General features: G+C 63.1%; 3 protein-coding genes across 21 annotated transcripts in view; 2 read left to right on the top strand and 1 right to left on the bottom strand.

Annotated features, from left to right (window-relative positions):
• The window catches only part of C5H1orf167 (chromosome 5 C1orf167 homolog), a 31,224-nt gene extending 24,336 nt beyond the window's left edge, over positions 1 to 6,888 (top strand). For 6 of the 14 annotated variants that reach the window (XM_072828360.1, XM_072828363.1, XM_072828366.1 and 3 more), the window contains exons 13-20: positions 101 to 255; positions 611 to 819; positions 1,665 to 1,806; positions 2,256 to 2,645; positions 3,171 to 3,390; positions 4,957 to 5,219; positions 5,925 to 6,035; positions 6,549 to 6,888. In XM_072828360.1, the coding sequence (XP_072684461.1) occupies positions 101 to 255; positions 611 to 819; positions 1,665 to 1,806; positions 2,256 to 2,645; positions 3,171 to 3,390; positions 4,957 to 5,219; positions 5,925 to 5,928 (1,383 nt within the window). In that variant the 3' untranslated portion in view covers positions 5,929 to 6,035; positions 6,549 to 6,888. Of the gene's footprint in view, positions 1 to 100; positions 256 to 610; positions 820 to 1,664; positions 1,807 to 2,255; positions 2,646 to 2,816; positions 4,627 to 4,956; positions 5,220 to 5,924; positions 6,036 to 6,548 lie in introns of those variants that run through there. The other 8 variants (XM_072828365.1, XM_072828370.1, XM_072828368.1 and 5 more) reach the window with 8 other exon arrangements.
• Positions 6,889 to 7,196: 308 nt separating this feature from the next.
• On the bottom strand, positions 7,197 to 20,234 carry MTHFR (methylenetetrahydrofolate reductase). 6 transcript variants are annotated; one of them, XM_072828381.1, is made up of 14 exons: positions 20,133 to 20,182; positions 17,845 to 18,096; positions 17,067 to 17,180; positions 16,830 to 16,971; positions 16,045 to 16,224; positions 15,184 to 15,294; positions 12,581 to 12,774; positions 11,636 to 11,886; positions 11,222 to 11,356; positions 10,829 to 11,009; positions 10,375 to 10,557; positions 9,335 to 9,436; positions 8,423 to 8,542; positions 7,197 to 8,177 (listed from the first exon to the last, which is right to left on the bottom strand). In XM_072828381.1, the coding sequence occupies exons 3-14, from the start codon at positions 17,154 to 17,156 to the stop codon at positions 7,962 to 7,964; spliced, it is 1,905 nt and encodes a 634-aa protein (XP_072684482.1). In that variant the 5' UTR covers positions 17,157 to 17,180; positions 17,845 to 18,096; positions 20,133 to 20,182; the 3' UTR covers positions 7,197 to 7,961. The 6 variants fall into 6 exon arrangements, with proteins under 6 accessions (XP_072684482.1, XP_072684483.1, XP_072684478.1 ...); XM_072828382.1 differs by lacking the exon at positions 17,067 to 17,180 and having other exon boundaries at positions 16,045 to 16,283; positions 20,133 to 20,195; XM_072828377.1 differs by lacking the exons at positions 16,830 to 16,971; positions 17,067 to 17,180 and having other exon boundaries at positions 16,045 to 16,283; positions 20,133 to 20,234.
• The window catches only part of CLCN6 (chloride voltage-gated channel 6), a 34,771-nt gene continuing 33,188 nt past the window's right edge, over positions 18,748 to 20,330 (top strand). Inside the window, exons 1-2 of the mRNA XM_072828375.1 lie at positions 18,748 to 18,954; positions 19,207 to 19,522. Of these exons, the coding sequence (XP_072684476.1) occupies positions 19,472 to 19,522 (51 nt within the window). The 5' untranslated portion in view covers positions 18,748 to 18,954; positions 19,207 to 19,471. The remainder of the gene's footprint in view (positions 18,955 to 19,206; positions 19,523 to 20,330) is intronic.

The following is a 20,330-nucleotide window of genomic DNA, read 5'->3' as shown; positions in this document are numbered from 1 at the left end:
GAGGGGCAGGCAGGGGACGGGCGGGGGCGGTAGGGGCAGGCGGGGGGCCGTGGTGGGGCAGCGCAGGGCCGGGGGTGCAGGACTCCATCCCTCTTCCCAGGCCTTCAGGGCGCCCGCCCCCTTGGAGACGCTCGGGCTGAGCTTTCGGTGGGCATCTGGGCAGCGGCGGAAGGGGCGGTGCCTTCGGCTCTGGCAGGTGCGGGCCCGGCAGTCCCGGGGTGCGGCCAGGTGGTGCCTGCGCGCTCTCCAGAGGCGGTAGGGACCCTCCCCGCGTGGGCGAGCCGCCGTGGTCACCCTGCCTCCCAGCCCCCTTCCCGCCCACCCTGACCTTCACAGCAGCCTCTGTTCGGGTCTGCACCCCGCAGGGCCCCCACGTCACCCCCCAGGCCGTTGGTACCCAGACTCAGGTCTCCGACACCTCTTGCCCCCCGGCCTGCCCTGTGGGGGCGAGGGGCTCCGGGGTGAGAGCTCCTCCCGGGGGCCCGCTGAGTCACCCCTCGCGCCACGCTTACCCCCAGCTTTGCCCCTCGCGGGCTAGAGCTCCCGGGGGGGCAGGGGGGTGTGGGCCCAGGGTGGCCGAGCCTCCTCAGGTGGGTGCTCCCCTTCCTAGCGTCCTGCTCGGCTGGAGCCGCTGGGCCTCAGCCCAAGGGGCCCAGAGAGAGCTGGCCGTCGGCTGGGCCCGGGGCCGGTGCGGCCGGGCTGCGCTGCGCTGGTGGCGGCGGCGGCTGGCGCAGCGGCTGGAGGTGGAGCAGCGGGTCCGGGCTCGGGGTCGCGCACTGGCTCGAGGCGCCCTGCAGCGCTGGCGCACCTGCTGGCAGAGTGAGCCTGGGCCTGGGCGCTGGCAGGGTGAGCCGGGCGGCGGGGGGCGGGGACCTCCGCAGGGGCAGGGCGCGCCAGGACGGGGCGGGACGGAGCAGAAGCGGGGCGGGACACTGCCCGTGCGGTCCCGGCCGTGAGGACCTTACGCAGCCTACAGAACCTCCCTGAGGCTCAGCTTACTCGTCTGTAAGATGGGGATCGTGCTGCACGCGCCTCATAGGGTGATTGTAGGGCGTCCATGCCACCATCCATGCCACCCATCTTGGCTCACAGCCCAGCTCCTAGCGCGTGTGCCTGTCACCAGCATCATCTTCATCCTCATCCTCCTCACCCTCACCTGGCCTTCAGGAGCCCTGGGCCCGAGCCCGAGCTCTGAGTTATGGTGCCCTCAAAGCCCCGCGTGGGAGGTGGGGAATCGCTGGGGGCCGTGTTAGAGGCTTCCCACTACACCAACACATCGGATCAGTGAGCTGGCAGGCGAGGACCTCGTTGTTCTGGAAAGTTCCTATCCTCGTCCTCTGGGGACAGCTGCTTCTCCAGCCCATCACTGCCCAGTGAAGCTGACCCAGTGTTGTCAGACCTAGTTTTAAAAAAAAAAAAGCTGGAAATCTAGATTTTTGTGCAAATTCTCCTAATTCGTAAACATTTCCAAGAAATTAAAAACAATGAGCGGGGTTGGCCCGGTCATCACAGGACACTTGTAACCGAAGCGATTAAACCCAGATGGTTGGGGGGCTTCCTTTGTCCCCTACTTGTGGCTGAGGAGGGGCCCCCAGTTACCCCGGGCCGAGCGGCGAGGCTGGGATGGATGCCTGGGGGGCATCTCAGCATCTCTCTGGCCACAGGGCAGCAGTTCCTGCATGGAAAGTACCAGAGGTGGGTGCAGGTCCACCGCCAGAGCTTGAGGAGGTCGGTGTTCCAGCGCTGGCGGCGGGCAGCAGCTCGTCGGAGACGCCCAGGGGCCCCGCCGGAGCAGCTTCTGCACAGGTGGGTGGGCCTGGGGGTAGGGGGGTGAGGGTCATCCCCAATCTGAAAAAAGCAGAGAGAGAGCCCAGGGGACCTCAGGACGGAGCCCCAGGGCCATGACCGCCGACCTTCCATGACCTGCTTCGTTGGAGTGGTGGGGGTGGCAATCCTTCAACCCCACCTGGTGCCCCGGGGAGCCCTGCGCCTCCGACTCCTGGGCGGACCTCCGGCCCCAGACTGGGCTTGCGAGGGGAGACCAGGCCGGCCGCCCCTGCCGAGGCCCGCAGAGCCAGCGCCTGGACCCGATACACACCGGCTCGGGCGTTCTCCATGCGGGTCATGCATTCTTCAGGGGGGCGTGTGTGCCAAGCCACGTAGAACCTATGGTACTCTGCAGGGGATTTGCGGGTGCGATTTTGAAGAAATGTGACTTTTGCATCTGAGGCCCCTCCTCTGTCCCTGTTTTGCAGCCACTCCCCGGCCTGGTGTGCAGTCATGAGAGACACAGGGGCACTCCCAACCACAGGAGCCTTTCGGGGTGGCCCGGGAGAGGCCCGCGGGGCGGCGTGGGCCGTGTGGCAGGGTGCCCGAGCAGCCGAAGCCTGGGCACGGGAGCGGCGTGTGGCCCGGGCCTCCGTGGGCCGCTGGAGGAAGCGCGTGCAGGAGCGCTGGGCAGACAGACAGCTCTGGAGGGCCCAGGCCCAGCAGGCCTTTGCGGCGTGGCGCACGGCTCTGGGCCAGCGCTGCAGGGTCCGCCAGCTGGCAGAAGAGAGAGCCACCCTGTGCCAGGCACCGCACGCACGGGAGTCCCGCCTGCACCGGGGCAGCCGAGCCCAGGCTGCCCGGAAGCTGAGCGCCAGGTGGGTGCCCGTGGCCCGAGGGCAGCCCCACTGTGCCCCCAGCTGAGGCTGCTTCTGAGGCCTTGAGCTCTCTCTGGCTGGTGCCAGGGCTCAGGAGGCTGGGGTCAAAGGGGCGCGATCCCAGGCCCTGCAGCTGGTCCCAGGGCCACATTCCAGACCTGCACTTTCCAGCAGTGTGACTCCTCTCTGAGCAAGTCTCTAGAGGCCAGAGGACAATGAGAGGCCTGCCTTACAGAGATGAGGCCTGCGAGCACTCAGCTTGGGGGTCAGACACACGGCAGATGCGCCGTAAACTGTCCTGGCGAGGGAGGGCGAGGCCAAGTATGGCAGCAGGACCGCACACCGTCTGTCCCCTCAACAGGATGCTTGTCCCCCTGGCGTGATGTGCTGCTGCTCCCGGGCCTGTTCTCACCAGATTCCCCAGAGGAGGGATGGGGGCAGGGGGGCAGGAGCGCAGGGGCAGCCGGGCAGGGCTCCCGAGAGCCCAGCACAGATGTGGGCTCCTCCCTCCCTCCCTCCTCCCAGGGGCCTGGGGGCCTGGGCCCAGGCGGCAGTGAAGGGCCGTATCCAGCGAGCCGCCGTCACCCAGTTCCCCCAGGCTGGGTCCAGAGGCCTCCTGTGGACCCACAGGGCCCTGCACTTGGAGCCGCAGGCAGAGACCCAGGAGGCCCTTGCGGGGGACCCAGGGGTAGCCAACAAGGGGTGCCTCCCAGCGCTGCCGGACACTCCAGCCCCGCGGAAGCAGGTGAGGCAGCCTAGGTCGGGTGCCAGGTCCCCAAATGACCCGAGGGTGGGTGGCCTCAGAATCAGCTTGCCTAGGCTGATGGTGGCAAGTGGCTGGACACTCATCCGTGGGGCCCAGTGGCCTCGAGGGCAGCCTAGGACAGCCTGCTGGCTCTGGAGGACTGCCATCCCTGGGCCCATCAGCAAACACGTACTGAGCACTACTGAGTGCCAGCACAGCACAGGTCTGCCACGGAGATGAGTGCTGGGGTCATAGGCTACTAGGGCCACAGACAACCTGAACTCATATAGGAGTCCTGGTGCAGCCTAGGGGCAGGCCCAGGGGGCAGCAGCAGCTGCTTGCCAAGTCCTTTTTATTCCTTATTGGAAAAATTAAATATGCTCACCACAGGAACATTGGGAAATATAATGGAAGGTTTCTTTCGTAACCCCCTCTCCCCAAAGACAACCACCCGCCGCCGCTCTCTGGACCACGAGCAGTTAGTTCTGGGGCGCCTGCCTGGCTGACCCAGTCGGTGGAGCATGTTAACTCTTGCTCTCGGGGTTGTGAGCTCGAGCCCCACACTGGGTGTGGAGAGTACTTAAAAGTAAAAATCTTTTTAAAAGAAGAAGAAGAAGAAGAAAAAAAAAAGCAGCAGCAGTTAGTTTTGACACCCGCAAATGGTGACAAGAGCTTGGTGGCAAACAGGGCTGAGGCCACAACGAAAGCCAGGCACAAGAAGGGACACCGCAGAGCAGTGTAGCGACCGTCCTTGGGGGACACGCAGCCCCGGAGTTACTGGCAGGCCACGCGGCGTTCCTGAGGATGAGCTGGAATCACTCAGAATCCTGTTTCCGAATGTGAGGAGGCATAGAGTAGTAGATTCTAGAACGGCTCTAAGAAAAAAGAGGACATTGTGTTTTGGTGTTTTGGTCTCATTTATTGAGAGTCGGGGTGCACGCATGCACACGCGTGCGCCCGGGCGGGAGGCGCAGAGAGCGAGGCAGGAATCCCAAGCCGCCTCGGGCCTGAGCACAGAGCCCAGCGCGGGGCGCGATCCCACAACCCCGACACCGCGACCTGAGCCCAAACGGAGAGTCGGACGCTTCACAGGCTGAGCCACCCCGGCGCCCTGCGTTGTTGTTGTTGTTTTTAATGGAAGTGCAAGGGACGAGCTCGGGCCGTTTGCAGAACCCACATACTCGCACACGGGGCCCGGCAACGGCCGATTCCGGGGGCTCGGCATTTTACTCCCAGGTCTGTGTCGTGAGACAAGTTCACTTTTGGGGTCTGTTTAAGGATGTTAGCGTCGCATCATCAGCCGAGGCAGGCGGGCTCCCGGGCGCTGGGGGGGTCGAGGCCCGCTGACCCGCTGCAGGCCCCACGCGCGGCAGGTGCACGCGCACCCGCACCCGCACCCGCACCGGCCGGCGGCGGCGGCCTCGTCGGGGCAGCGGGGGCAGCGGGGGCAGCGGGGGCAGCGGGGGCAGCGGGGCCGCGGCCGTGGGGGCGGGGCCGAGGCGGGGCGGCGGGGCGGGGAGGCGGGGAGGCGGGCCCGGGCTCAGGCAACCGCCCGCTGCTCCCCAGACCCCCCGCCTCGGCACGCGGCGCGGCCCCGCCCGGAGCATCGGCGGACGGGAGCGGACACCGGCGACCCGCGCGCGGAGTAAGGAGACCGACCCCGGCCCCGGCCCCGGCCCGCCGTCCTCTGCACTGGGCTCTGTCACCCTCTCTCCAGGCGGCGGCGACCAGCCCCCGGCCCGCCGGGCCCTCCGCGGAGGGCGGCCCGCAGGACCCCCAGCGGCCTCGGGCTCCCAGGTCCTGGGCGACGCCGCGGGGAGGCGGCTGGGGTAAGCGCGGCTGCGCGTGCGCGTGCGCGGGCCGGCGGGGGCGGGGCCTGCTGGGGGCGGGGCCTGAGCCAGGGCGGAGCTCTAACCGGGCCAGGTCGAGGCGGGGGCGGGGCCTGCTGGGGGCGGGGCCTGCTGGGGGCGGAGCTCTAACCGGGCCGGGGGCGGGGCCCTAACCGGGCCAGGTCGAGGCGGGGGCGGGGCCGTCTCCGGCCCGCGCTCCTTCCCGGAGGATCCGGGGATCCCTGGCTCCGGCCCTCCTCCGGGGCCTGGGGGTCCTGACGCTCTCGGCTATCGGGGTGCACGCCGGGGCCTCCCCCCGCCAGGAGGAAATACGGGCAGCGCTGGCGCCACGAGGCGTTGCTTCGCCGGCTCCAGGGCTCGGAGCGGGCCAGGCGCCTGGCAGCGACATGGCAGCGCTGGGTAGATGCTCAGGGCGGGGAGCGGCTGGCACGGACGCTGGTGAGTGGGGGCAGCTCCTCTCGTCCTCAGCCCTAACCCCAAGGAATGAGGTCTCTCAAAGCACCTTGGTCTCTGTATGGACCAAGTCTGAAAACTTGGGGTCGGGCCCAGGCATCTGCATGAACACACCTCAGGGGACGCCACCCCCACCCCCACCCCCGCCCGGGCCCCTTCACAGCCCCTCCGTCCTGAGGCTGCAGAGGGGCGGGGGGCAGCAGTGGGCCCGCTCACCACCCGCCCCCACAGCTGAGGCGGTGGCACCTGAAGTGGGCCTGGCGTGTGTGGCGGCGGCGGGTCCTGCAGCTGCGGGTGGCTCAGCGATTACAGCAACAAGAAGGTGGCTGGGTCCTTTCCCAGGTACGGAGGGTGTCCCCCTCTCCTACCCCCACCCCCGCAGCAGCTCTTCCCAAACCAGCACCAGACCTGGTCATATCTGAGCTGGGGGCCCTCCCTGTCACCACCCCCAGGGCCCCTCCATTTTCAGGGGAAGGGGGCAGGCCCATTACAGAAAACACCGCTTGGATCCTGATTTAGCTGGTGATCACGTGCTCAGCCCAGTCCTACCTGGCCACTTGGTGTGGGAATGAGGCTTGGCTACAGCACGGCTACCACTCACACTAGCCCATGGGTGCAAGTCCCTGAGTGCCCCCTCCCTTATCTGCCCCACTCTGGGCATAGCTTCCCAGGTCCGGATCTGTTCTGAGCCTGTGCATCTGGCCTGGGGCAGAGCCGGCTGGCTGGCTGGGGTGGACGGAGGGGTCTCCTCTTCCCTCTGGGCACAGGAGGAGCTGGGCACAGGTGTTGGCCTGGCAAATACAGTGGGCCCAGGAGGGAGCCAAATAGCCTTTCCTTCCTCCTCCCTGATTCCAGGCCTTTGAGAAGTGGTGCCAGCACCTGGCAGCCAGGGGCCAGAAGAGAGGGGCCACCAGCAGCCTGATAACCGCAGGCCTCAGGAGCCCTGGGAGCAGCTGCAAGATGCCCGAGCCCATGTGTGCGGTGGACTTGGGGCGGAGCAGGGGACCCAGCTGCAGCTGTGACTTGTTCCCATGGAAAGAAAAACAACACTGAGCCCAGCCTCCCGAAGGAGGAAACCATGCCCCACCCGTCTGGGGAGTGCAGGCTCAGGCCACCAGGCACTCATCGCACAGCCTGGTGACAGGGGACTGCTCTCTGAGCTCTGAAGGACAATAAAACACCCTCCTTACTCCTAGCTGCTTCCCTTGCTCCGTCTCTTCTAAATACTGCCCCCCGCGCCCCCCTTGGTCACCCTGGGGAGAAGTGAAGAGGGTACACCCGCGCCTGCGCCTGCCTCTTCTGCCATCAGGCTGCTCCTTGGACAGCTACCCCCCACCCCCCCACCTGCTGAGCTAGCGAAGAGCAGCAGGCAGGGAGGCTCGAGGGCTGACTCCCAGGGAGCAGCGCCGGGCAGAGCGTCAGGAACAGGGTGAGCACAGGGGAGGACGTGGCTGGTACTAAGAGGTCCCACCTAATAAGAAAAAATAAGCCTGAAGAAAGAAGTTCTGCTCAGAGTCTTATCTTGGCCCTGACAGGAACAGGCAGGGAATCCGTCTGTGGCTGGGGGCTTGGGGGGGTGGGGGAGGGAAGGTATAAAGGCTCAGAGGCCTTCATCCTCTCTGGGGCACCTTCCCTCCTGAGCCACCGGAACACAGAAACTGTTCCTGCGAAGAGCAGCACGGTAGGAAGGTGAAAGCCCAGCTGGCTCTCGGGCAGATGGGGCGGGGATTTCTCGCGCTGACGGGCTTCAGCCAAGGCCTGTCCGGAGGCCCGGCCCGCGGCCTGTGCAAGCAGGTGGGCAGGACAGCGCTCTGCCCCTCCAGTCACAGGTAGAAGGGCCGGCGGCCCCCGCCTCGGAGGCCAGCGGGCGGCCCTTCGTGACGGCGTGTGCACCGGGAGCGCAAGGCCACCGGCAGCCCCAGGCCAGCATCTCCCCGGGGCTGCTCTGGTTCCAGGGCCCAGTGGGCAACACCCCGCCTCTCCCCCTCGCGGAGGACGCTGTTCTACCCGCGTGGTCCTCGCCAGCAGGGAGAGGCTCCTCACCGAAGAGCACAGGTCTCGGCGGAGCAAGGACACCAGGCTCCCGTGTGGGGCCGACTCCGGTCCGGCCCGAGCCCGGAAGCCTCACACGGTCTAGCTGCTGTCACATGAGGAGTGGAGGCCAGGGCTCGGGAGAAATGGAGGGGAGGGGTCCCCCAGAAAACCAGGACTGGGGAGAAGGAAGGCAGGACACGGGTGGCCTCGAGCCAAGGACACCGGGGTGCGGGCTCATACGGCCTCTGCCTCTCGCTCTGGTGAGGGCCCCTTGAGAAGTTCAAACGTGTCTTCCACCACTTGCCACAGGCAGTTGTCCAGCGGAAACTCATTGTCCACCAGGTTGACCAGGAAGTAGTTGTCGTGGATGTACTGGATGATCATGCGGGACGGGGACTCCTCCTCATACAGCTTGCCCCACTGCTCGATCCACAGGGCGAAGGCTTCATCCTGCCCCCAAGCAGACACGCAGGCAAGGTGAACGGGGCTGCCCTTGGGGCAGGGCTCCATGCTCAGCGCCCCAGGGCCTCCCCGCTGCTCAGCAGGCCATTTCCAGGAATAGAACAAGGCGAGCTGCCAAAGCCGCCTCCCATCCTCCACCGCAGGAATCCACCCAGAGTCCAGTCAGGGCCCAGCCAGGAAGGCGGAGCCACCGGCCCCGGGGTGGCCCCGACGACACCTTCCCGCCCCCTTACCTTCCAGAACATGAAGCTGACAGGGTCTACCACTGTAGGCTGGATGATCTCCCGCCCCGGGAAGATGCCCCAAGTGACGGCATTGGGCTGCAGCTCAGGCGCATTGGTGATGTTTTCACCCTGAGGGCAGGAGGGGGTCAGAGCACACCTGGGTGCTGCCACTGCAGCCCCCTCACTGCCTGGACCCGCTCACCCGCTTCAGTTGCCCTCCTCGCTCTGCAGCTCCGTGAAAGCCCGGGGGCTGCCCATTTCCTTCCTCCCCCATGTGTCCCAAGCTCCACACCCCCCACACCTGCTGGCTCCTGCTGGCTGCCCTCGGGTCTGCCCAGCCAGGCCTCTCTCTGCCACTCGGCCTGCGGCAGGGCCTCTGATTCCAGTCCTCCCTGGCGCTCTTTCCCCACCGCCATCCACCGCCTAGTCACCACTGCTGGGAAAGGCTCCCTCTCGCCTTCAGGGGAAAACCCAGACGCCCAGCAGGACAGTCAATCCCAAGTTAGCCTTCCTCTGAACCCACTCGGCATGTCCCCACAGGCCGTGCAGACAATGCATTCACACACCCCTGCTCTTTCCCTGTGACGCCCTCTGTCCTCAAAGATTCCAGCCACAGGGGACCCATCAAGCCTTCCCTGGCCTCCCAGGTTAGACGTCCCGTCCCTGGGTCCCCAGCATCCTCTAATGAACCTTACTGTTGAGAGTGCAACTGGATTGGTAATTACCCGCTGACTGGGCCCCCTCACTACACTGGGGGCTCTGAGCCGGGGCAGGGGCCTGGCTCTGGGTACGTGTACCCATTTCCACCACGCTGGCCAGGGCCAGGTGCTCAGCACTCACTGAGGAGAGCAGGACACGCGGTGCCTGCGGCCTGGGACCCTGGGCCACGGAGCGCCGTCTAAGCCCCGGGAGCCGGCCTACCTTCACGTCCACGATGTGGTAATTAACCCGGAGCTCATACTTCTTCAGCACCTGCAGAAGCGCCCCCACCGTCTCGCGGGAAGTGAAGAACTCCAAGTAGGCCTGTGGGACAAGGACAGGCACCGCCCCATCAACCCCAGTCCCTGCACGCCCGGACCCTAGACCCTTGCCCTCCGACCGTCCCGGGGAGGTGCCCCGCAGACAAGCATGGCAGGACTTGACACACTGGGACTGGTGTGGCCACGTGGATAGATCAGGAGCTCAGAGCGGGCGAATACAAGCAGAGGGGAGGGAGCAGCTATGTGAGGTTTCTGTCTGGACAGGCCTGAGGGACACCTGTGCCACCCTTCCAACCAGGGAAGGCTCCTGGGAGAAGCCCCTTTGGAAGCCGGACGGGAGGCCCCGTTTGGTAAGTGGAGACCCGGGAGAGAGGCCTGACACATCCCATCCTCCCCACTCGCTGGAGGCCAACACGGACACCAAGGGCTTCTCGGGGCACCCACTGCCTGTCAGGGAGTAGGCTGCGTTAAACTGCAGGGGGAGCGCACTGATCCCCGTTTCACAGATGTGGAAACTAAGTTCAGAGAGGCTGAGCAACTTGGCTGTGCTGAAGGTAAGCAGCAGAGCTGGTCCTCAAAGCCAGGCCTTTCAAACTCAAGCCCACAGGCTGCGATTCTAGAATGTAATCTTAACTCTAGCAGCCCCAGGAGAAAGGTGCCAACTCAGGACACCAGTAACGGCTCCAGTAGGTGAATGCTTCCTGCGTTCCTCCCACCTGCTAAGCATGTGCTTTGTCATGTTTTGGCCCCAGGACAGGATGTGACCTAAACTCATTTTACAGAAGAGCCAGCTGAAGCTCAGAGCGGGCAAGCGACCTGCATCCCCAGGGCTGCGGGACTCAAAGCGTGGGCTCCTGGCCGCTCTGATCTTCTGCCCCTTAGAATGAAGAGACCCCAGGGAGGAAGGCTTCTCTGTCCCCATCTCTAGGGAACCCCTGGGTGCCGGTGGAGGTGGGGCAGCCCTGTGTGTCCCTGCCGCACCTTCTGGAAGACATAGCCCCCGCTGGGGCCCCAGCCCACGATGGGGTCAGAGGATGGTTTCCCGTTGATGTTGGGCTGGGAGTTGATGGTGAGGATGCCCTGCCGGTTCACTCGCAGCAGCTCCTCCTTCATCAGGCTGGTCTCGGCCGCCAAGGGCTCGTCATTCCAGGGCAGGCAAGTCACCTGGGAGAGAGGACAGGCTGAAGCTGCGATCACACAGGGCATCCTAGGCTCCTCCCTCTCGAGGGCTCTGCCTACAACTACGTCAGCCCTTCTAGGCACCCTAGGTGGGATCTTCCCAGCTCACCCTTCCCTCTGTCGAGGTGTCACATTCAAGCAGAAGGAGGGGAGGCCTGAGTGAGCAGGAGCACTGAGAGCCACGGCCCTGAGGTCGGGCCCACAGGGAGAAAGGGCAGGGGAGTATAACCGAGGAGCCCACCCCAGCATCACTCACCTTGTAGCCGTGCTGGTTGGGCTCTCCCGAGAGGTAGCGGGCAAAGACTTCAAAGACGCTTTCTTCACTGGTCAGCTCCTCCCCCCACATCTTCAGTAGCTCCTCCCTCGGGGACTTGCTCTTCAGGTAGAAGAGGTAGTAGTCCTTCAGCTCCCCGAAGGCTGGAGAGGAGGAGTTGCCCCTGGCAGAGGAGGTGCCCAGAGGGCAAGGCACACTCCTGACCTGGGGCTCCTGACAGAGGGACGGTTGCACCCACCCACTTAGGGGACATTCCTGTGAATCCTATCCCAGGCTGCTCCCCAAAAAGCACATAAATAAGCAGGCAAACTCCCTCCGTCTCCACCCCAAGCAACAGAATACCCTTGCAACGGGCTGCCACCAGCAGGTGCTCACCAGCGGCCATTGGGGAACTCATCCCACTCTTGTGTACGGTAGATGTAACTCTTTGGTCTGGAGGCCCAGAAAATGGGGCGTACATCTTCCTCCCGGCGCTTGGGGTGGGCACTGACAGCCCAGGGTAGGGGACGCCTGGGTGAGAATGGAGACAGGATGAGTAAGGGATTAGCTAGAGGAAGCAGGAGGAGTGGGGACACCACTCAGCCTGAGTTCTCTGATTAGACTCTCTGCATGGAGTTCCCACTGAGACAGAACGCAAGTGTACTGCTAGCCACGGCAGACATCTGTCTGTACCACCGTGGTGGCCAGCACTGCTACGGCGTGCTTGTTCTATGACCTCTTTTTGACTTCTCCGCCCATCTCACTTTCCTCTGTGCCTCCTGGGCCCAAATCCAGGACCACTGGCCTTACCTGGGGTCCTCGATCCACATGCCCAGGCGCTTCAGCACCTCTGTGGTGGCCATCTCGCGGTTGAGGGTGTAGAAGTGGAGGCCTGGCACCAAGCCACTGGTCAGAAGCTCCTGGCACAGGCTCACAGCCTGCTCGATGCCATAGTTACGGATCGCAGCATCATTGTCTTTGATTGGCTCAATCACATCTTTGATCTGCTGCGGTACCTCCAGCTTGGACAGTTTCACGAGCTGCCGAAGGGAGTGGTAGCCCTGTACGAGACACGGGGGGCTGTGGGGTGCCACCTCCCAGCCCATCTCTCCCCTGAAATACTTACCGCCCTTTCCATCCCCACCACGCCTCCAGGCCAACTGCAGTCTCACAGAGTGACTTGGGAAAGTCAGTCTAGATTGTAGGAGGACCCTCGCCTTGTCCTGCTGCTTCCCCTCCACAGAGTACAGCAGCTGCCACAGCATTCCTGCCCTTCCGCCCCTCGGTGTGTTTACTGATAACCTGGTGAGCATCAAGGCCAGTGGTTCCCAAGGTGCACTGATCGTCAGCACCAACTGTAAAACCTAAGAAGTGATGTGTAAGCTCCCAGGCCTCACCTCAGACCTATTAAATCAGAACCTCTAGACAGGGGATCTGGAAATCTAACTTTCAAAAAGCTTTTTCAAACAATTTTGATAACAGTCAAGTTTAGGAAACATGGATTTAACCAAGATTTAAAATGAGAGCCATAATCCCTTTTAGTGACAGTTGTCAGCAAGCCCAACACACACTGCTGCTGTTTGGGGGGGGGGGGTTGGACTAAAGGTGACCAAAATGGGGTGGCACGTTTGCAAGGACTAGAGCATCTGTCTGAAGGGAAACCTACTGAGCATCAGAGATTGGCATTTCGCCCCAGGGCCCTGGCCTGCACTGGGACGGGGGCGAGGGGGTCCACGGCCCTCCTGGGACCCTCACCTGAATAGGAAAGATTCCGGGGAGGATGGGGCAGGTTATGCCTATCTCGCTGCAAGCCTTAACAAAGTGGAAGAATGTGTCAGCCTCAAAGAAAAGCTGGGTGATGATGAAGTCGGCTCCTGCGGATACCTTCTCCTTCAAGTACTTCAGGTCGGCCTCAAAGCTCCCTGCGTCGGGGTGGCCTTTGGGGTAACCTGCCGGCAGGGATGACAGTAGGGAGAGGCTGGCTCCCACGTGCTCAAGTGAGTGACGAAGAGACCAGAAAGCTGGGGGCCAAGAGTTCTCTGCCTCGGGGGTTCTGGACTTGGCCCTTGTAATACCGCAGCACGGGCAGGCCGAGGCAGTGAGTGGCTGAGCTCACAATGATGTGCTTCTCACTCTGGACACGACCTTTGGTGAGAGGTGGCTTAGGGCCACCCGCCCAAGAGCTGGGGGCGGGGGGTGGCACCAAACTCCCCACGCTGTCCTGCCTCAGGTCCCTGGCAAGCAGCTGGGCAGATCAGGCCTGGTCACTCTGTGGCCACAGAAAAGAGAAAATGCTGCCCTCAGCGTGGGTCGGGCGGCATCTGGGGTCCCGGGCTGGAGTCTGGGCCCCGGATTCAAAACCGGGCTCTTAATTTAACACGGAAATTACTCAGGGAGCCAAGAGACTCAGTTAGAAACCTCATTACCCAGGGGAGACCTGAAGAAAGTGGGGATGTTTCACCCGAGGGGAGAGTGGAGCGAACACCGGAACTACTTCCAAAAGCTCAGAGGTGCGTCGCGGAGGGGAAAGGGATTGACCTTCATCAGGTTCCTTCTTAGTCACAGTCTGTGTTGCTTCTGATGACAGAGGCAGGATCGGTCCCGGGGAGCTGCCTAACACTGGAAGCAGCGGCCCCACCAAGTACCAAGCTCCCGGAGCGTGCGGCACTGGCTGCGGGGTGAGCACGTGCCGGGGAGGCTGAGGACGGGGCTCCAGATCTGCCTACGTGTCGCCTCGGCTCCTAACCAGTGCCGTGAACCCCGGGGCCGCCTGCTTCCCCGAGCCTGAACTCCCGGGCAGCCGTGCTTGCAAAGGACGACAGTGGGCCTTCGTGAAGCTATGGGGGTGCGCCGGCTGCCTGGGCCTGCGCCCTGGGCAGGACCCTGAGCGGGGCTGCTGGGAGGCCAAGCTGCTTGGCTGTGATAAGGCACTTCTGTTCTGAAGAAACCCCAAGTCATCAAAAATGAATATAAAAACTCTCGTCCCAAGGGGCAGAGGGGAGGAAGGACCGAGCACCACAATTTCACTTTCAATAACGAGGCTATTTTTCCAGCAGGAGTTTCAAACACAAGGAGGCTTTAACAGCTGAACCCGTGGCTAGGAGTCCTCAACATCACCAAACAAACGTAGCATTTGCTTATAGAGTTCGCTCCATTACTGTATTTTCTGTCTCAGCCAACGTGCTGTCTCTCCACCCCAATCGCCCTGCTTGTCTGTTTTATGACAGGCCAAGCCCCAGGTCCCCCAGCAGCTGCAAGCTCACAGCTTGGCCAGTCTCCACGCACAACCACCTAGTGCCTACTGCACCTGTGCACGTTCCCCGGTTAACTGACCAAATGGCCCGAGCAAGCAGCGAACACCTGAACAGGTGGAAATGCTGGCTCTGTTCCTAATGCCTCATCGGGGCCTCCCAGACTCCCCTGAACACCCCCGTTGACTGTGAAGAGTGGACAGGTACATGGGGGCTGGGACTAAGTTCAACGCCACCACCACCAACTCCCTTCCAGGAGGCCGCGGTGCATTCAGGTCACCTTGACATGCTACTCCAGAGCGCAGCCGTGTTTGTCTTAATATAAAAATGATGTGACTTTCCCTAAAAAATCTTGAGAAAAACTGTCACACCAAGATGATGTGTCAAATTAATCCCCAGACTTCCTGCGTCCCTGGCATGTGCTGGTCTGAGGCCCAAGCTTGGTTTGAGAAGCTGAGGCCGATCCCAGCGAGTGGAGGTAAGAGGGAAGGCCACCCACGCCTTCTAGCGGGTGAACCTGGCCTCTCGGTGGTGGCCCGTGGCACTGGAGCTGAGCCGGCCCAACGCTCCCTCCGGAGAAGCTGCAACTGACACTGAGACCTGCCAACCATCTGGACCAGGGGCCGGCGGCCGGTCAGGTGGAGGGAAAAGCAGATCGGGTGTGCTGGAAGCCTGGAGCACGTGTGCAGTGGACGCAGAGCTGAGGGCCTACATGGCTCCAGACAGGAGAGGGAGGCCGGCCTTTCGGACTGCTGCCCGGCCCAGTGCCATTTCCTGATAGGGGCCCGGAAATCCCCTGGTCCCACATCTGCCATCGTAACAAATACCCCTTTTGTGTTTAAAAAAGAAGAATCGGACTGGGAAGCAGGCTGGGAGCCCGAGAAGGCAGAGGGACAGAAACGTATGGGGTGACGGCAGCCGAGCCGGGAGCAGATGACCCACGGGAACAAGGGCGCTGTACGACGCACCTCTGAGGCTCCCTCCCTGGCAGGTGGCCTGGGTTACCGGGGCCTGAACTGAACGCTGGTGGGGGCCTCCTGTGCCTCTCCAGGTGTGTCCCGCCTTCTCTTCCCTGTCCCCACGCGTGGGGAAGGCCCGGCCACTCACCTGCCACACAGATGTCAAAGTAGTCCCCAAACTCGCTTCGGATGTGCCTCACCAAGTCCGCGGCATAGCTGAAGCCTCCTTCCTCCTCTTCCCACTGGTCGCCCACGGGGTCTGCGGGGGTGGTAGAGGTCACGGTCCCTGGGTCTCACCCGCGTTCCAGATGCCCTTCTTCCTCCTTGTCCTTACCCCATACCCGGTGCCCTGGGCTCCTCAGAGACGGGGCCCTGAGCTTCTCCAAGCGTGTGCCTCCTCCTCCGCAGGGCACTTGGCAAGGGGTGGCCAGGCAGCGGTGGCCGTCCTGTCACACACTTACTGAGCCCCGACCCCACGGGCAACGAGCTGCCAGTCTAACCAGGGGACAGCTGCTGCTCTTCAGTTAGCCGGAGCATCTGAGATCCCTGCCCTACCCAGATCTGGGTGTGTCGCACACCCGCACCCTCCCACCCTCCCGGGAGTCCTTGCAGGGAGCACGAGGCCACAGAATCCCACCCATCCAGGTCCTCTTCCCACACTCGGGTGCCTGATGACGGCAGGTGCCAGAGGCCGCAGAAGCTGCCTCAGCCCTGGGATCAGCGCCAGAACCATGCTCTTTGACTGGACCCAGAGCTGGGTACAGCCAGCAATCGATGAGGCCGTGTGGAGCCACCAGGCACCGGCCGCACTCCTGATGGAACTCCTCCTCGAGGTCTGGAGGTCGAGCAGTGGCTCCTGTGGGGTCCCCGCGGCACCCACCACCCACAATGCCCACTGACACTACTGGCAGCGAGGGGACCCTGAGCGTGCTCAGTGTGGGACCCTTCCAGGGGCAGAAGAGGCCTTCGAGGGAGCGAGGTCCCAGGGAGTAGAGTGCTTGCTCCACACCTCCCCTCAGCGCCAAGATGTTCTTCAGGCCCAGCCGCTTGGCCTTGTGCAGATAGCCTGTGATCTGCTCCCGGCTCTGACAGCAGCAGGTCATGTGCAGGATGGTCTCCAGGCCACAGTAGTTCACGGCGGTGCTGGCAATCATCATGGAGGACGTCTCCTTGTCTGAGCCAGGGTCCCCTGCCGGGTGCCAGGTCACATCTATGAAGAGGGGGCCACCTGCCCCCATCCGATCAAACCTGCAGGTAATTTCTTTCTGAAGAGGGGCTCCTGAGAGCACACGGCCCTTCACCACCTTCCCATGGGCCTGGGGAGTTAGGGAAACCTCACGCGCAGGTTGTAGTCAGACGACCTACGTTCACGTCCTGGCTTTGCTACTTATTAGCTGCCCGCTCTCGGGAAAGTAACTTAATGCGTCTGAGCCTCAGTTTCCTCATTTCAAACATGTGCCAGAGAACAGTACTTACTTTATAGTAATGACTCCAAAAATACTATGATAGACGGCTCCACATCTCTTAGAGCAGCGCTCGGTACACAGTGTGAGCTGCTATTACGATGATGATTTTTTTAAAGATTTTGAGAGAGTGAGCGAGAGATCGAGGTGGGGGGGCGGAGGGAGGAGAAGCAGACTCGCCACTGAGCAGGGAGCCTGATGTGGGGCTCGATCCCAGGACCCCAGGATCATGACCTCAGCTGAAGTCAGATGCTTAACCGACTGAGCCCCCTGCCTCCCCCCCCCCGAACGCTGACGATGACAATGACGACGATGATCATTGCAGAGATACCTGATGTCAACAATGCAACCCTTTTGTGAGAGAGCAGCACTGCAGCCTTTCCAAAGTGCTTGCAGTTTGTTATCTTGGGTGATAAGATATTTTGATGATCAAAGGTACAGGGAATTCTCAGAGTGGCAAGCAGAGGCTCGCCCTAGGAAGAGGAAAAAGGAGGGTCAGCAGACAGGGTACTTTCCAGCCACCCTCCCCCCCACCCCGGGGTTGTGGTGCAGCAGCCAGCAATCTCACAGAACATGGCCACAGCTCCGGAACGAGACGCAAGAGCCACAGGTGCGCACACGTGCCTGTCTGACCAGCTATAACAGGGCATTTAAACATCCTCCTGCCTTTCAACTTCAAAACCTTCAGGGTGACACACGAAAAATGCAAATGATAAAATGCATAAACTTAGGAAAGATAAAAAAAGGAACCAAGGGGGCGCCTGGGTGGCTCAGTCAGTGAAGCGTCGACTTTCGGTTCAGGTCCTGGGATCGAGCCCCACATCAGGCTCCCTGCTCAGTAGAGAGTCTGCTTCTCCTTCTCCACCCCCACGTGTTCTCTCTCTGTCATTCATTCTCTCAAATAAATCTTTAAAAAAAAAAAAAAAAGCCGGGGGGGGGGGGCCACAACACATAATGTGCTAACAAAATTCATTCGACATTTTTAGATTCTGAGAGGCGTAAGTCAAATTCTTAAACTCGCTGAAAATGTGAAAATGTTCTCCAAGCTGCTGCTTTATGACTTCCTAAACCGTGTTCCTGTCCAGCCCCAAGTTCCGCCACAGAATGCAGTCTGAGAGAATCAACACTTTTAACCCGTTGAAGAGTGTGTCTAAAAACTCCAGATGCTCGCAGGGACTTTAACCGACAGCGGAGAAGCTGCAGCTCTAATGATCTACCCTGCTCTTTTCCACCCTCTCTGGCTGCCTTTTCCTCCCAGGTCAAAGGGTGGCTCTGCAGGAGAGCGGCCAATTTGCCTCCCCCGGGCCCCCTCATTCCGAGCCTGCTCCCTCACTACACCGACTCACCTCGAGATGAGGTTGACCGCTCCCTCAGCAGTCCGAGGAGGAAAGAACTCCAAGGAGAACCACCTGTCACCGGATTCCATCCTCCGCCTCATCTTCTCCCTGAGTCTCTCGTGGCGCTCAGGGTCCAGCCCCGGCGTGGAACATCTCGAACTATCCTTGGAGCTCTCGCTGCCGCTGCTGCTGCCCTCCGAGCGGGGAGTGGGACCGCCGTCCCCGTCCCCTCTGGGCTCCTTCACCATGGCCGGGCTCCTGCTGCAGAGAGTGGGGGCAGGAGCGTCAGAGGACCGGCAGCCAAGTCCCGGGGGGCAGGGTCAAGTGAGAGATGCGGCATTTCCACGCAGGAAGAGGGCGAGGGCCGGCGGGGGTTGGGTGGCAGTGCCCCCGGCCAGGGGCTCCACCTACCACAGCTGTGCCCGTCTACGCCGCCTCACTCGAGGCTTTGCCCTCCACCGCTTCCTGGCTCCAAACCAACCAGCCCCCACCCGGCGCAGAAACACGCTCCTTGGGGCCCTGGCATCTCAGCGACAGCTACCTGATGGAGGGTGGCACTGAGAACCCGACCCTGCCGGCCTCCAGAGTCCACAGTCCTAGGCGGGAGCAGCGGACTGTGGCTGGGAGAACCCCAGGTGGTGGCTGGTCCATCTCTGCCAGCTAGGTCCCCGAGTGGGTGGGTTAGAAACGAGAGGAAACTTCCCCAGCGGGTGTGTTCATCTGGGCGGAGGGAGCAGTGACTCGGGAAGAGCCCAGAGCTAGGGCTGGGGCCCTGCGCAAGGGGGCGGGGGCAAGGCTGCCCGGCCAGAGGGAGGGCTGAGGCTCCAGTTGCAGGAGCCGGATGGAAGGAGGGGGGCGTTGACAGGGGACGGCAGGACTCGCTGGGTAGGAGGCCAGCAGACGCTCGGGGTCACCGGATTCCTTCCAAAGAAGGCAGAGCTGGGCCTTGGCCCAGCCCGCACATCTGTTACTCGGAACAGCTTGCACGCAGGATGGAAGGAGCGTGGGCATGACAAAGCAGCCACGTCTCTCCCGAGTTCACGCGACTCCAAGATAGACCCTGTTGTGGGTTAGAACGCGACATTGGCTGGCTTCCGCGAGTAACCAGATTCAAATTCGGTAAGGGCACGAATTCACGTCCTCCTCGGAACAAGAGCCGTCCTGTCCGCGCCTGCCTTGCAGGCTGTTTCCCTCAGGCCACGCAGGTCGCTCACAGTAACCCCCGAGACCGCAGGGCCCCCACGCCCGAAGCCCCCCCGCGTGGCAGAGGGCAGGCCCACGGCACCGCCGGCCAGTCCAGTGGGGGAAAATAAGACAAAAAATAAGTTAAAAACACACTTTTACAAGTGTGCAAACACACTTCTTTCGTAGTGAAAAATCCATCCCGTGGGGACATGGGGCATCAGAGGGGCAACCAGGCCCAGTTCACTCCAACCGCCGCGGCTGAGCCGGTGTCCCCACCGCGTCTGGGGTCCTCCGCTGCCGAGACCTTGATGACCTTGATGACCTTCCCGCTGCTCCGCTGGCCCGAAACCCACGCAAGACACAAGTGCACACAACACAGACTTGCACATCCAGAGTCGAGGAGCCAAGACCAGAGCGATGACACCCGAACCAGTGGTCTTCCTCCCCAGGGATGCCCGCTTCGATCCCGGCCTCAAAGTGCAGCTTCTCCGCAGGGCTGTCGGTGAGGACGGGGAGGGCACTCGGGGCGGCCGGCCGGGTCCTCCCTGGGAGCGGGGCTGGCCCACCGTCCGCTGGAACAGAGCCCGCAGCCGCAGCCGGGAGGGAGCGCGACCGCCCGCGGTGCACCTGCTCCTTCGCGTCCCGCCACCTGCGTCGCCGTGGGGCTGCAGGTCTCGCGTCCTCCGGTGCCCCGAGGTCCCCGGGCCCCGGCCGCACTGCGCTCTGCAGGCAGCCCTCGCCATCCCGACCGCGGCTTCGGCCCGGCAGCTCGGCGCACACCTGCGCGCAGCCCCGCGGACACCTGCGCGCAGCCCGGCGCACACCTGCGCGGCGGGGCCACGAATCGAGTCACCGGGTCACGGGGTCGAGGTGGGGGTGCAGACGGGGCCCAGGGCCGCCTCTTCCCCGGGGCGCCCCGCTTCCAGGCCGGGGGCTGACCCCGAGGGGCCCTTCAGGGCTGAAGCCCCGGGGGTCGCACCTGCCCCCCCGTGCCCCCACCCCGAGAGCTGATGAGCCCATCCCCTGCAGGGGCGAACCGCGCTGCAGGTGGGCGGCCCCCACTTCCCGGACGTCCCTCCCTCCTGGCGACCCCACGCCTCGCCTGCACTCACCCTCCGGACGCGGGGGGCTCAGCGCGCGCGCCCGAGCGGCGGCCAGACCTGCGGGGGGCGGGGCGCGGCGCAGGTGTCGGGTTGCCGCGGCGGGGGCGGGGCCAGACGGCGGGCGACCGGAAGCTCCCGCCCCAACATGGCGGCGCCCAGAGGCCTCGTTGGAAGCGGCCCCTCCACCGTCATGTGACGCGGGCCCTC

The sequence above is a fragment of the Canis lupus genome, chromosome 5 (genome assembly GCF_048164855.1).
Source record: "Canis lupus baileyi chromosome 5, mCanLup2.hap1, whole genome shotgun sequence".
NCBI classification, from domain to species: Eukaryota; Metazoa; Chordata; class Mammalia; order Carnivora; family Canidae; genus Canis; species Canis lupus.
The sequence above is the reverse complement of the archived record's forward strand: the minus strand, read 5'-3'. Positions and strand labels throughout refer to the sequence as shown.

Excerpts from the sequence above, each read along its gene's own strand:
- MTHFR (XM_072828376.1), bottom strand. The coding sequence starts at position 18,486 with ATGGACCAGCCACCACCTGGGGTTCTCCCAGCCACAGTCCGCTGCTCC. Across the intron at positions 16,284-17,844 it reads GCGGTCAACCTCATCTCGAG|GTTTGATCGGATGGGGGCAG; the intron begins GTGAGTCGGTGT and ends AATTACCTGCAG. Across the intron at positions 8,543-9,334 it reads ACCACATCGTGGACGTGAAG|GGTGAAAACATCACCAATGC; the intron begins GTAGGCCGGCTC and ends TCCTGCCCTCAG.